Genomic DNA, 15651 nt, shown 5'->3' on the forward strand with positions numbered 1-15651 from the left:
AGGAGTCAGCAAACCAAAACCAGCTCTGACCAAGATGTAAGCAGGTGGCCAAGTTCACCTGCCCGTGATGTCCCTGACGAGCTCTCAGCGGGGGCGGGGGCGGGGGGCTGGACTGAAGGTCCCTCATCACTGGAGCTGGGAGTGGGAGCAGCAGCCCCACAGGAACACACAGAGCCCACCATGGAAAGTAAGGTCCTTCCCAGCAATGGTCACGGACTCTAAAAGGAACCCTGTGCTTCCTGTCTCCAAACTGACTTCTCCCTCAGTCTCCCCAACTCCTCCAAATCTCAGGCCCCTTCCCTCACACCCCAGGCTCCTCCCATCACACCGTCGTTTACCTGCCCTTAATCCAACCATCTCACCATTTCCACTGCTGGCGCCTTAGTCTAAGCCACCAACATCCAGCTGAACCAAAAGACAACAGACAGTTTTAATAAGCAATTTTAACTTCTCTCTTTAAGGAAAGAAAGAGAACACAGCAGGGCCAGGTTCGAAAGGACGGGAGGGGCTGTAAACTGCTTTGCAAAACAACATTAAGGATTTGGACAAAGACCCCTGGCCCAGAGAGAAAAATCTGAGCTTCTTGAAATTTATCAGGAGATACTCATACGGGAAGCATTAAACACACAGACATACTTTGCTAACGGCAATAAGGCGCACTGGTTAAGGGGATACTCAAGCTCACATGTGTGGGTCAAATGCTGATGGGTAATGCAAATGGGTAAGGCTTAGGAATGACCAAAAACAAGATTTAGGAATGACCAGCTGACAAGTCTGTCAAATTCTGTCCTTCTCTGCTGTTTCCCTAAACAATCCCGCATTCCAAGGTGGCAGTACTTCTAAGAATGAGATGATAAAAAGAAACTACTACCACCAAAATGTTGTAATACCAAACCTCGGAATAAATATATATGGTACATTTAGGAGCAAAGGTTTGATGTGAAGGTGCTCTTCACTGAGCTGGAGATCAAGCCAGCTTTCTGCCACTGCAACCAAAGCCTGGCAAAGCACTTCAAACAGGGAAAATTCTAGCATCATTCACTTACTGCGGAAAAAGGAGGCTTCTGGGGACAATCTGTGAAATACAAAGCCGAGAGACAAGAACAAAGTGACAGGTAGCAAGTAGAAATCAAAGGTTATTTTTCCAGTTTCCATTCAAAAGGAAGGAATAAGGATGCTACCAATGCCACACAACGTTTCTGGAATCTAAGAGTCACTGTCCTGCCATCATGGAATGTCACATGGTCACTCACAAAAGTCTGCTGGAGTGGCTTGCTTCCTAGTTCTAGGTGTCCTAGTCCACACCAGCCATGCTGCCTGAAGCCTACAGCATCCCTTTGGTTGGGAACACCCAGCTCCTGTCGTCAACCTCGTCGGAGCTCATTCCTGCACATGTCTAGGCCTGGGGAGCGCCAAGGTTGAAGGCACCGCTTCACTGTGGAGAGTCCGGTTATCTTCTCACTGCCCCCACTGATGATCCCGTCTGACAATGCATGTGAAACGGGGTGGGAGGGAATATTCCAGAAACTGCCCAAAGAGTCAAAAGGGACAGCTCTGTTTTCACTGGACATAAGGAAGCTTGGATATTACTGCTTATTACTGATTACTAACCTGTTTAGTGCAGATCATCAAAAACTTGGTTAACCCTATCTGTTGCCTCTCACACGCTGTGTAGGCCTTCTTTATTTACTTTCTCACCACTAATCAAAGCACCACCGGATACTGTCGTGTCTGGTAACAACAGTCAGCATCCATGAGACAGGTGAAAATCAGCCTGTTGCCATGGACTGGGAATTACCCTGAAAATAATACGTGCATTCCTTGGGCTTATTTGTAGCCAAAGGGTTTTCCTTTGAGGCATGGCCTCCTTATCATTTCATAAAACCACATCCTAAGATAACTGAAACTGAGCAAGCAAAAGAGGGAAAAGAGAAGAAAAAATATAGGAGGATAGGGTGAGAGAAAAGGGAGGGAGGAAAAAAGAAAAGGAAGGAAGGACTGAATTACTAAGAAAGAAAAAGCCAATCAAACCTGGTAGATACTGGACAGATTTCCAGAGACCAAAGCTTGAAGCCTGCCTTGTGTGTAGTCCCTGGCTGTGCTGTGTAAGAGACCTGCTGCTTGGTCACCTAGTCTCAGCCCCAGACCCACCATTTTTCCTACACTCTCAGCTCATTTGCTTTCTGCAAACCACATTCCAGAGAGCTTTGGCCGGCTGGTGCTCTGTTGGGTTCCACCAGCAGGGGGCACTTGGGGAAGGGGGTGTTGAAGGTGAGACACAGAGCAAATGGTCGCCATGGCCTATGTTGCTCCTGCAACATCACCTGGGGCCCGGGACCTGGCACCACCCCCCTTCTTCCATTAGAACACACATTGAGAACTAGTCTCATTGTAGTCCCTCACAAATGTAACCAGCGGCTGGGCAGTGACTCTCCTTGGAGGTCTGAGCATGAGTCTTTAGGGTCTTTCCTCTGAGTTCTCAGGTCTAGAGATCTGTCTTGGGGCTCAGTACCTGCTTCCTAAAATCATTATCCCAGTTTTTCTCTTCCACTTTTCCAGCCTTCCAATTCCTACATTAAATCCTTTCTGTTGAAATACTTTGTGTTTCTGACTACGGCTTCTCCCTTCATAGACTCCCCTTTGTCAGTGCATCTTGTAAACATCCTGACAGACAAGAAATTCTGCAAGTTACCCAATAACATCCTGGCAGCCTAAATGAAATGGTAACTTTTAGATTAAGAGAATCCAAAATACTGAAACAACTGTGACATGGTCAGAAGTACTATTTTACCCCTCTGTAAGAAGAGGCCAGATCTTGAATTTGAAAGATTTTCATGGTTGGCCATCTTAAAGGAAAAGGACAATTCAAATAAACTTTTAATACGCAAATATGAAATCATTAGTTTATTTAATAGCACATTCTGAAGGTATAGTTAAGTACCTGAGTCACTATCAGGAATGAGAGGAAAAATTAACAGAAAATGAACTTATTAGAGGTTTCTATCAGGTTGTATAAGGAAGGTTAAGCTGAAAAACTGAACATAAATGGAAAAAACTAGAAAGTCACAGGTGAGGGTCTTACCATTATCTTGTCACTGTCAATAATGGTGTTCAACCTGTGTGCAATGGTCAGCACAGTGCACTGGGCAAATTTCTCACGGATTTTTTTTTGTATTAACTCGTCAGTTCTGGAACCAGAAAAGTTGGATTTAGTTCAGTAAAGATAGGAGAAGCAGACTTAAGCCCTAAAACAATCATGACATTTTCACAATGTTTTTAAAAATCAAAAACATGAGATAGTTCTTAAAAAACTGAGTATAAGAAAACCTATTCAGAAGTTTCCTGTTTTGCATATGACGATGTTAAATATGCTTCCCTCCACTTGCTTGAAACTATCAAGAGTAGCACTGAGGAAATCTAGCTGTCTTAGGATGCCTAATAATATCGTTATCACCGTATAACTTCTTTTTGGTTTCTTCCTGCTTTCCAAAATTAACATTACCAATGATACCTTTGGGACAAAGAGAGTACCTGGAAACATTTCTCAGCATCATTAAATGTTTCCCATTTACCACATTTAAAGTTTGGATTCCAAGGTTCATGGGCTCCAGTTCTGTACCTCACATCCACATTCGCCGTTGCTTCATCAATGATCAATATTCGATTTTTCCTGAGGATGGCTCTCGCGAGGCACACCAACTGCCTCTGTCCGACACTGAAGTTCGATCCTGATTCTGCTAATTGGGTGTCCAATTTGCCAGGAAGATCTTCGATGCATTCTTTAAGCTGCACCTGTGGATGCAGAAAGGACTTCTTCCTAAACAAAGTAGTACTGACATAGACAAGCCCACTAGACACAAGAGCTCTGAAGTTCTAGTTCTTCTTACACATCTTATATGTCCAGTCACGTGAATGGGAGAGTTACTTCTAATTACTATCTACTTAAAGATGGTTGTGTCAACTCAGGCCAGAACTATTCTCTGACTTAGGAGCACATGGATTTTTTTATTTCTTTTATTTTATTTAAAAAAAATTTTTTTTAATGTTTTTATTTATTTTTGAGACAGAGAGAGACAGAGCATGAGCAGGGGAGGAGCAGAAAGAGAGGGAGACACAGAATGTAAAGCAGGCTCCAGGCTCTGTGCTGTCAGCACAGAGCCCGACACGGGGCTCGAACTCACAGACTGTGAGATCATGACCTGAGCTGAAGTCGGATGCTAACTGTCTGAGCCACCCAGGTGCCCCTGTTTATTTTTAATTATTTTGTTTTATTTTAAAAAAAATTTAGGTTTATTTATTTTGAGAGAGAGAGAACCTGCAAGCAGGGTAGAGATAGAGAGAGGAGCAGAGACAGAGAGAATCCCAAGCAGGCTTCCTACTGTCAACACAGAGCCCGGAGTGGGGTTCAAACTCACGAACTGTGAGATCATGACCTGTGCTGAAACCAAGAGTCAGAAGCCCAACCAACTGAGCCACTCAGGTGCCCCAGGAGCACAAGCTTAATAGGAATCAAGACTCTTCTCTGTTGCCATCAGCAGGCATCATCTGTTCATGCATTGAGAAATATGTACTATGTTAAATAATGCTATTCTCAAAGTAAAGTAAAATATGGAGTAATTAATAATGTTCCTTCACAATTTTTAGATAAAAGGTAACAAAGAATTTACAAAGACAAAAAGCAAAAAACAGTGGTTGCTTGGGGCAGAGGGTTAACTGTAAACAGAGAAGAGGGAATTTTGGGATGGTGACAGAAATGTCCTAACACTGGACTGCTATGATGATTAACTACAAATCACCAAAATCACTGAATCACACTTATAATGAGGGTATTTTCTGGCATGTAAAATTATTTCTCAATAAAGTTCATGAAAAGAAATCATCTCAGTGTTCCCCATCCCTGCCACATGATACCCACGAGGAACCTCCCCCTTGGGATTAATTAAGGAAATCGCTCAAAAAATGAAGCCATTTTTCTCAATGTAGTCTAAACATTTAAAAAAGTTAAAAGGGGGCGCCTGGGTGGCTCAGTCGGTTAAGTGGCCGACTTCGGCTCAGGTCATGATCTCACGGTCCGTGAGTTCGAGCCCCGCGTCAGGCTCTGTGCTGACAGCTCAGAGCCTGGAGCCTGTTTCGGATTCTGTGTCTCCCTCTCTCTGACCCTGCCCCGTTCATGCTCTGTCTCTCTCTGTCTCAAAAATAAATAAACGTTAAAAAAAATCATTTAAAAAAGTTAAAAGGATTGTTACGGTTGAGTCAAGCTTCCCAAAATACATTTTGTATAGGAGTTAGTACACCAAAGAGAAGAAAAAAAATTTTAATTATTGCAAGAAGCAAGGTTCTCTAAAGGTATAATCTTGTCAGCACTTTACCATTTTGGAAGGTTTTAAAGTTAAAAAAAAATTCAAATTCAAACAATGGCAAACCACAGCTCATATATTAGCAAATCTGGAACCTATTTGGGGGATGGCTCTTTCCCAAATTTAATCCATTCTGCTAGACCAGTCAAGTTCATTTACTTCAATCTCATAAATGTTTTGCAGTGAATGAAAACTCATGAAAAATAGGGCACAACATCACATCTTATTTCCCCCAGACTATGAGTTTAGATAGTGCTTCTATTAATCTATCTTCATAAAACTGTAAGTTCCAAAAAACAAACTTTTATTTTTAAACACCAAAGATAAACTGAAACCACACAGTGGTAGAGCTCAGCTCAATGAATACTCATTTGGGAAAATTTTAACAAGACCAAACTCAGGCTCCACTAGGGAGTTAAAGAACAGAGAGTAAATACGTTTCAAATTAAGAGACCAATGGATGAAAGGGTGATGGCCAATAAGCAGGGACACAGAACTACAATGTCAAATGACAAAACACAAGGGTGAGTAAGCAGTGTTTTTACAACATCCTAAATGCTGAAAGTACTTCTGTGAATGGGATTATTGTGCTTTTGATCAAAGTCCAATCCCCAGAAATGGGCAATGTGAGTTAGGATTAAATACAGTATTGGTACCCAGCATTAGCACGAAAGGTACATAAAATCTAAAGAGGAAGATCTGGGTGGTGGGGGCCAGTCCTTGCACTGAAAATTATGAAGTGGAAGATGTCCCTTTAGTCAACCTCTTCCACTACAAGTAGGAGGGCTCATGGGTGATTCTTTTTATGACACCCATTCATCAATCTATAGCCCAGGTGATGGAACTGACCAAGGCTTTTATCAGCTCTGCCTTCTGAGCTGACTTTTGTAATACTTGTATAAGCCTGACTTTGAAGAAAGAACCTCATGCTTGCTCCTGACTCAGATGACAGCTCACCACTAGTCTGGTTTTTGATCCTCCTTTGGGTTGCCCATATTTGCCTGAAGAAGAATAAACAGGTTTCCCAGAAAACAGGCTTTTCTGAGACACACATTTCTTCATTTATGAATCAGGGTTGATTATAAGAATGATACAAACATGAAGGCCCTCTGTAGTGTTTTCACACATTCAAGTTATAATTAAGTACTAGAACCGAGGAAAAGGCGAGAGAGGCAGAACAGAGGAAGTGGGAGTTACAACTGGAGAATCTGAAAACCTATCTGATAGAATATTACCGTTCCATTTGAGTGAGATAAGGATTATGTAGGAGGATGTCCTTAATCTTATAAGGTATATATTTATGTATCTAAGGGTGAATTGCAACTTATAATGAAAATTTCTGCAATTTGTTTTCCAGCAGTTGAGCACCACAGAGACTGCAGAAAAGAGGAAGCAAATGTGGCAATATATTAACCAGTGAATCTAGGTGAAGGGTACATGTGTGTTCATGATACTATTACTTCTACTTTCTTGTGATTTAACATTTTTTATTTTATTTTAAGGTTATTATTGAGAGAGAGTGCGCACATGAGTGGGGAAGTTTGTTTATTTTTGAGAAAGAGAATCTCAAGCAGGCTCTGTGCTGTCAGTGACATGGGGCTCCATCTCATGAACTGTGACGTCATGACCTGAGCCAAAATCAAGAGTTGGATGCTTAACCGACTGAGCCATCCAGGTGCCCCTGAAATTTTTTTAAAAATTGGGACCTTGAAGCCAGACTGCCTAGGCATGAGTACTGCCAACTGGGCAAGTTCCTGAACTTTCTCTATCTTAACTTCTTGACCTTTAAATAAAACTGTAATAATTCCAAAGGTATCTACCTTCTAACGTTGGAATATAAAATGAGTCAGTATGTGTAGGGTTTCCAACAGTGTTTGATACAAACTAAGAGATCAATAGGTATCATCTATCCATAATGTGGTCAGTTACCATCCCTTCATGTTCTGCTTTATTTTTCTTCTTCACCTATATCAGCACAGAACTCCAAGAGTTACATTTACAAAACCAAGAGTAAATGAAGTAAAGGGGGAGCCCATTGACCAAAATACATGGCCCAGGGGAAACTGCAAATGCAACATGTCAGGAAAGCAAGAGCTGAATTACATTTCCCCATGTATACACTGCTGATGCTCAGAGTTCTTGGTCTTGGCTTCCTGTATAATGAGATGTACCTGTATTCTAATAGAGATACCATCAGTGTTGAACGTAACTAGATGGTTTCTCCACAGTTCTGACATGATGTACCATATTCTTTAAAACAAAATTTTTTTAATGTTTGTTCATTTATTTTGAAAGAGAAAGAGAGAGAGAGAGAGAGAGAGCGTGCGCGCATGAGCAGGGGAGGGGCAGAGAGAGAGGGAGACAGAATGCCAAGCAGGCTCCACACCATCAACGAAGAACCTGACGCAGGGCTTGAACCCATGAACTGTGAGATCATGACCCGAGTCGAAATCAAGAGATGGATGCTTAACCAAATGAGCCATCCAGTTGCCCCAATGTACCATATTCTTGGTCACATATCCCAGTATTAAAGCTGTTTTGTTTTGTTTTTTAAAGAAGTAACATACCGCTGAATTTCTGAGTTTTATCTAGTATGATCTTTTGCCCCTTGACTAATAAACTGCTTCATTTCTAGTCATTACTTATATTTAGGAACTTATATTTAGGAACTGCTGGTGCTTTGCAAGTGCCCTTACCGCTACTAATTTCTAATGAACTTTCTTTGGTTTATGGCTATTTGTCAATATATGAAAAAAGAGCCTGGATGAGATGGCCAACTGTCTCCCTTCTGAACACCCAACTCATCCAAGAGAGGAGGAGAAAACACAGCTAAGAAGACTTAAAAAAAAAAAAAAAGCATCTTTTCCTTTTAATTCAAGTTTTTAAAGAAGAGAAAATAGTAGTGCTCTCTTACTGGCTCTCAAGCTGACCCTGTGAACTTGGGTTCCAGTTTCCAGTTTGGCATCACTTGTAGACCAGCTGACCAGGGTGTTCAGTCCACCTTATAGGGAGCTGCCAAAGATACCAGGTCTCCTGCCATCTGTTAAAGAGCAGGACTGGTTATGATGCTCAGGTTCAGATGTAAAGGGCCACGGCGACGATGGGTAGACTGAACAGGATAAATCCAGAAGAATCTGAATGGCACTAGACATGTATGCTGAATCCTCTGTATGGCGTCTCTCCAGGTAAATGCACATACACTACACCATGGGTACAATTTTTAGGGAAGATTCTTATTCCATAGTGTAAAGGCCTGGAGATTCTAAGGAATCCAGGTGAAGAGTCCCTGACCTACTACAGAATGATCTCAACCTCGCTGAGCAGGCTCATGAAACCTTTACAATGACTGTGAAAAGGTCTATTGCATTTCATCTGCCAGGAGTATGATCCAGATGATAAAAGCAATAAGGTGCATGAGAGAAAATCTGGAGAATTCAGAAAAGTCAAAGAGGAAAAGAAAAAAAAATCACTTATCATTACTCCCCAAATAAGCAAGGTTTATGTTTTGATGCCTTCATCAGGTACATGTTCCAGAATCTATATATGCTTGAAACAGCTGGAATCATACTGTAAAATACAATGATATATCCAAGTTTTAAGAAAATCTGCCAAACCTCTCGTTGAAAAACATACACACGTCATGAAGAAACAATTCCTAGAGCAATACAACTCCGGCATGATTTCTCACTCTGAGAGGTAGCGCCGAAGCAATGAGGTCAGCTGCATAAGCAACACACGAAAACCACTCACTTCACTTTGTTAAACCATGATGTTTATTCCTATTTATAGGAAGTTCCAAATGCAGTTGAAAATAAAGGTAAATCTTACCATTACCACTTGCAACACATCACTTTTAGAATTCTAGCAGGCTACAAAATTTTATTTTAATTTTGGCAGAAGAAAGGAGATGAAATACAAGTGATGATCAAAGTTCTAAGATTTTATATGGTTTGTCTCCTAATTAACATTTCTTCATGGTCCTGGGACAATGTGTTTCTAGAGTAATTTTACTATCTGGGAATCTATGAGGAGAGATCTCAAGCTCTGAAACAAAGAGAAAAATGATTTGCCAGTAATTCCTGTTTTATTGAGGTGTGCCACAATTACACCATTAAGTTTATCACAGGAGTTCAAGAGCAGTGGATCGTCCTATTTTTCCCTAGGTTTGATGGCTAACTGTTGTTCTACACACCTCCTCTTCTAGAATTTCACTGGAGAAAGACTCACAAACTTAACTGAAATCAGAGATCAAGTGCTTTCAAGTAGGAAGGACAAGGTGAAGTATTCGGCCCAATTTAAGCAAATAAAATCCCTTCAGTTACTGGAAAGCAGGGTGGGTGTGTAAAGACTCAGCACTGACATGCCTTCAGAAACCAGAATTACTGGCAGGAAACGGTCGAGCTTCCAACTCTCCCCGCTCACAGTCACAGCTCACCTATAAACTGAAAGATTTCAGAGTGTTCCCTGGAAGGGTGACACTAAATGACAAACACACTGAGGCAAAACAACCACAATGTGAGTGATCAGTCACTGGGATCTGTGAGATTTTTTTTAAAAAGAAATAAGCCACACGTTCCCAAAAAGAAAAGATCAAATATTTAGTACCTATTTATTAGGTACTTTTTAAATGTTTATTTATTTATTTTTGAGAGAGAGGGACAGAACAGGAAAGGAGCAGAGTGAAAGGGAGAGAGAATCTCAAGCAGGCTCCACGGTGTCGGCACACAGTTGTGAGATCGTGACCTGAGCCAAAATCAAGAGTTGGACACTGAACTGACGGAACCACCCAGGTGCCCCTTAAGGGCTGACTTTTTAAAAGCAAAAAACTGAGCTAGGTCCCATGAGGGATTAGAAGTCCAACATTTGGAAGTATGATGTGGTTTCTGACTTCCGGGAGCTTGGAATCAATTGCAGAATGAGGGCAAATACACAGAACGATTAGTGTTAAAATATACAAACCAACAGCATCTTAACAGCCGATATCCTTCCATGCCCTTCCATGCAAGGGCAGGGAATTTCAAAGAGATGGTCCAAATGGAAACACTGCACAAATAATAGAAAATCCTCTAGAGATGAATATATCGGTATAAAAACTTAGCAAAAGTTCTGGGGTCCTGTTACCTACATTTACTCAGTAGCATTAAAATGACACATCTGTCAAAAATAATTATTACACATTCTAGCTGTACTATTTACCTTTACAAACACTTTCTTATAAAACTTCAAAGCATTTCATTAGGATGAGCTCATTTATCTTTCAGTTAATAATGAAAAACTATGATTGTCTCTATTTAGTGGGTGCCCCCTAAGAACAGAGAAGTGAAATATACGTTGCAGGCTAACTGGCCACCAAAACTTGAATCCATAAATATAACCTCAAGCTTTGCTGAAGACAAGTAAGATACGTATCTAGTTGCTTTGCAATCTAGGAAGAAAGTTAACAGTGAAAACATGAGACACTTCATTTTTGGTTCGCATCATCATCAATACATACATTTTAAGTATATCCACGTCATCAATGTTCTCCTGGGTGGTCGTCAGTTAAACCAGTTAAGTTCCCAGTAACTACCTGCAATGTTCCAGAAGTACGTACATATATACTGATGGTAACGAGTTTAAAATAATTGCATTTTATAAGTTACCTCTGTTAAGGCACTCCACAGTTCCTTGTCCGTATGTTCATTAAAGGGATCCAGATTTTTCCTCATTGTTCCAGTGAATAAAACAGGTTCCTAAATATTCCAGAATAGTGAATGTTATTACTGTAGCCTCTTTTCATTTTATTTCGATGCTAAATTCCAAAACAGAATTAAAATATAAAAACCAGAATTCACTACAATCGTTAACACGAAGGTTGCAGATGCCTGTTTACAAAATAGTATATCTATTAATTTTCCATCCTACAAAGTTTGACCCCCAGTGTCTTCCGGACCACTGAACACTAACAGAAGAAACTGCTGAAGTGTGTCGTCTTAAGAAGAAACTGAAGAAGAGAAATGAAGGTTTGGTTTTTGAAAATGCTTTCCTAGTAATATCTGCTTAAACAGGAAAAACAAGGATATAATTATTTGAGGGGATTTACATCAAGAGATGTGAGTTTATTATCAATCCTGGTGTGACACTGGAAAACATCAACAGGACAATTAGTTGACATTTGTGACTCAAAGCAAACTCTCAAGTATGTTCCCATTTGCACTGATGAAGAAGCCAGGATATTTCCTCCTTTGGTAGAAGAGTTTTCTTGGATTGGGAATCTGTCCCCATGTGCAAAGGGGACATCCTGTTTTTTGTCCAAAGAGAATGTAAACTAATGGGCCCAGTGGCGCCTTTATTCTCGAGGAGATGCCTATGGTTTTGCATCAGCTAATCCCCACATTATCTTGTCTGTGCATCAGGATTACATGCCTCACAGAACCTCGTTATTAACTGCAAGGGGAGGATAACCTGAAACCCATTGTGACGTGCGTCATAATAAAATGATTTTAATTTAAATAGCTCTTCCTATTCATGTGCTTCAGGAGGAACCACAATTAAATTACTCTTGCAATATATGCCTCCTTCTGGGTTTCAGGAGAGAATCTGGTGCATAACCTTAGGTAGGCCATTAACGTTTTCTTCTGGAAGGCTCTGATAACCCAGGCCGTAAGAACACAGACAGCAGACACTAGAGGTGGTACAGCACCGAGATGCACACAGATGGGGGAATCAGAGAAGACTGGACTCTTCCACAGGCATCCAAGCACGGCTCGAGGGAATCGCCAGCCTCAAATCTTGCCTGACCTTGGGGCTGGACTATTCCTCCTCTCTTCTCAAAAGCCTGAGAGGACTAAGAAGGTAAATGTTTCTCAAGCCGCGAAGAAGAATGACACTCAGAGAGCCTCCTGGACCGTCTTTTCCTATGGTCTCAATTTTAAGACTGAGGAGGGACAAATGGATGCAGAAGACAGAGACGTGTGCCACCAAAAAATGTGCATGCCTAAAGGCAAATTCCAAATATTGAAAGACATTTAAAAAGGACACATCATTTTTATAAAGTTAAGTGGCCAATATGCCCCAAAAGCACTGAAAAATCACTGGTCAATGTTTCAAAAATAAATTACTGAACTGCACGATCCCAAGACCCCAGTTAAAAGCCACCCTTAACTTTCTCATAAGCCTTCTCCCTGCTGCATCTGTGTTTTTCTCCTCTTCTTATAAGGACACTTATCACGGGATATACGCATCACCCAGTCGATCTTCAGATCCTTCACTTAATTAATTACACCTCCAAAGACCACGGTACCAGGGGTTAGGACTTGGACATATCTTTGGAGGAACCACAATTCAACCCAATACAGCACCCTTTTTCCTATTATCTACTGCAATACTTATTTTATCTTTCTACTATTTTAATTTTGGGGCACGATTTTATATGCAAAGCTTCATAAAAGAAAATTTTCACCGTCATAAATAAATAAATAGTCTACCCTAAAACTACCGAACTTAGGACCAAAGACTGAACAACAATTTAAGCAACGGTAAGAGTTCCTTGTCAGGGGAATAATCATCATTCTATTTGGGATTTTAAATTCTTCATTCATCCTACTTCAGAAGTTCTTCAGATTCTACTTGATCTTACTTTGTAATTATCAACTCAAAGAGTCCATCAAGGCCAATGCGTCTCCTCCTCCAGCTGATTCTCTGAGGTTTATAAAAACGACAGGGCCAGATGGGGGAGGGCTGCTACCCAACCTTCCTCACTTCCTGATGCTCTGCCCCGTCCCGCCAAGGCTCTGAACCATGGGCAGTATCCACTCTGAGGACTGGTGGTTAAGGAGATGAAGGGGCTGAAAGAGAACAGGCTAAGGGATGGGCTTCAAGCCAGTGAAAGAAGTGGGAGGTGGTCTCTGCTCATAGCAACCACGAGCCTATCCAGGTTTACATGACCTGTTGGCCTTCATGTGCCTGTCACAGTGCAAATGCACATCCGGTAAGAAGTCTAGGAAAAAGTGTCCACCAGGCTTTCAAAGTACACTCTATGGAAGTGTTACCTAAGCTCACCTACCAAAAAACTGCCTTGTTGTTAAAAGACAGACCTTTCTTCCTTTGTGAAACGATGAAAAGGCCCTGTATCTGCCCATTTGGGAGCCACGGTTTGGGTGGTTCAACAGGACAGGCACAGGAGCACACGTTTAAAGTTCGATCGCCTACTTCATTAACAGGAAGGGTCCCTCTCGTCACCCCCTTCACCTTTTTCTCTTTGGGAAAGTTCCTGAAATGGATCCATCTCTCCAAAGACTGGGGCACTAATGTGGGATTTGTTGCCGAGATCGAAGTTGCTCACTCTGATGCTGAGCCTGCAGCAGCTTTATGCTGAGTTTTAAACAGAGACCTCAGCTATCTGTAGGCCTTAAGGAGGCCCTGCTAATTATCAGCAAGTCACTGCTATCATAAATAGAAAAAGTTACATTTTCAGCATTTCCCAATGCAAGAAGGGTCCCCACTTAAATCCATACAGTCAACCTAAAGGGATACAGTAGGCGACTGCTCATGTTTAGTTAGCAGCTATTAGAACAAAGTAGTTCAGTAAACTAGAATATTTTTTTCTGTTATGACATGCCAAAGATGTATTTCAAAATGAGCACAATTTCGATCAAAACATGAATGAAGAGAATGATTTATTAAAAGATTAGCTGAATGAAGCTGCCTTTTTCTTTAAAAGCAGCAGGCAATTTGTTAACAGTGTCTGTTTTACTATGCCCGTGTGCTTTATGCATGGTGCTCGTTTTGGTTTCTATCTATTCCGCTTTTATCCACTTGCCAAGTAAGAAACCACTATATTATCTTCAAAAGGTGATAAAAGTATTCACAGGAGACACACACTGCAAAAGCAGATAAGGGTCAAATTAATTATCATTTCTGATAGATACTATTATTTAAAGTACCCACCTCCAAGCAATTGAAGTTAATAAACTAATCTTATAATGAATAAGTGTTGTAAAAAATGTTTGCAGGCAGAACATTTCAGTGCAGAGATTTATGGTAGGACATACAACCTTCATGTAAACATATACACTAAATATATTAGCCTAAGTATATATTTTTCTGAAGGTACACAATTAAACCTCATTTAATAAGAGTTAGCTGGCATGCTATGGTTACGTAAACCAATGTTTTTGTTTGGGGTAATATTTTAACTGAAACATTAGTATCAAACCTGGTTTGTTTGTTTTTTGTTTTTTTTTTTTTATCAGTTTCAAGTTGACTTTTTTTTTTCTTTTTATCTTTTGTGCCATGTTCAGCAATTTTTTCCTTTGTTACAAACATACCACAAGTTCGTATCAGCCATGTGACCCAAAATGGCCACCTCTGAATCAAAGCATTTGGCGTAGTAAATTGATAATCCCTCAACACAACGGGGAGACGGAGAACCATGGTCTTGTTAGCCCTTTTGTGTATGCTACTGGAAGACAAACCTCTCATTATCCCAAAAAGAAACCCTACCCACTAACCTTCAGAAGCTTAAAACGACCCTGGTCCAAGACAAAAACCATACAAGTGGTTACAAACCAGGCAGAGAAAGCACAACACTTTACTGTACCCTAATCACTCCAGCCCCCAACCAGGAAACCTCCCTCTACTAAAATATATCCTCCAGAGCGGCTGCTGGTTCCATGCGTCCTGACAGCTACATTTTCATTTCTGAGCCGAGGACCTTTATTAAGGGCAGCTCGTCTCCCAGTTGCAAGAATGAGACAATCACCTGAAGTAGCTTTAAATCTTGATTTCCTTTTTTTTTTTTTTTTAAATCCTGTAGCCCCTGAATGAACCGATCATCATCCATATTCAGAAGAAAAGAACATTGTTTGCCAACAAAGGAAAAAGAATTTAAGTCGTGTAAAGTCCTCTTTCGATACAGAAAGGTCAGGAGCTCTGGGGAGCAGTTCCAAGGGCTTTAATGAAGACTTCAGTGTCAGAAACAAAAGGCCGACTCCATTAGGCTAGAATCCAGTTGTATTTCTTTACTAGTAACAGCATACCCACCTCTTCTCTCTCTCTGAGTTTTGTTCTCAACAAGGGAAGAAAAAAAAAAAGAGAGAAAAGAAAACCAGGTAATAATGAAGAAGTCTTAAAGAGACAGCTTCGCTTAGCCTTTTCCAACCCACTGAGGATAACCCAGGGAATAGAAATACCAAAGGAGCACAGTGGACTGCTTAAAAAATATCTAGGTTTTGCTTTGATTTTAATAAGTCTATTAAATATAAAAAGCGAATCTGTTTAATCACGATGAAGATGATAGCTGTTGATCTGTGCC

At 40.8% G+C, this 15651-nt stretch overlaps 1 protein-coding gene across 3 annotated transcripts in view; it reads right to left on the minus strand.

Annotated features, from left to right (window-relative positions):
• Nucleotides 1–15651, minus strand: part of ABCC4 (ATP binding cassette subfamily C member 4) — a 264706-nt gene that overhangs the window by 20150 nt on the left and 228905 nt on the right. For all 3 annotated transcript variants that reach the window (XM_047081091.1, XM_047081080.1, XM_047081094.1), the window contains 3 exons: nucleotides 11000–11089; nucleotides 3620–3792; nucleotides 3083–3188 (listed from right to left, as the gene is read on the minus strand). In XM_047081091.1, coding sequence (XP_046937047.1) covers nucleotides 3083–3188; nucleotides 3620–3792; nucleotides 11000–11089 — 369 coding nt within the window. The remainder of the gene's footprint in view (nucleotides 1–3082; nucleotides 3189–3619; nucleotides 3793–10999; nucleotides 11090–15651) is intronic.

The sequence above is a fragment of the Lynx rufus genome, unplaced genomic scaffold (genome assembly GCF_022079265.1).
Source record: "Lynx rufus isolate CCGP_SWC_20201006 ecotype Redwood Valley unplaced genomic scaffold, mLynRuf1.p SCAF_1, whole genome shotgun sequence".
Classification (NCBI taxonomy): Eukaryota; Metazoa; Chordata; class Mammalia; order Carnivora; family Felidae; genus Lynx; species Lynx rufus.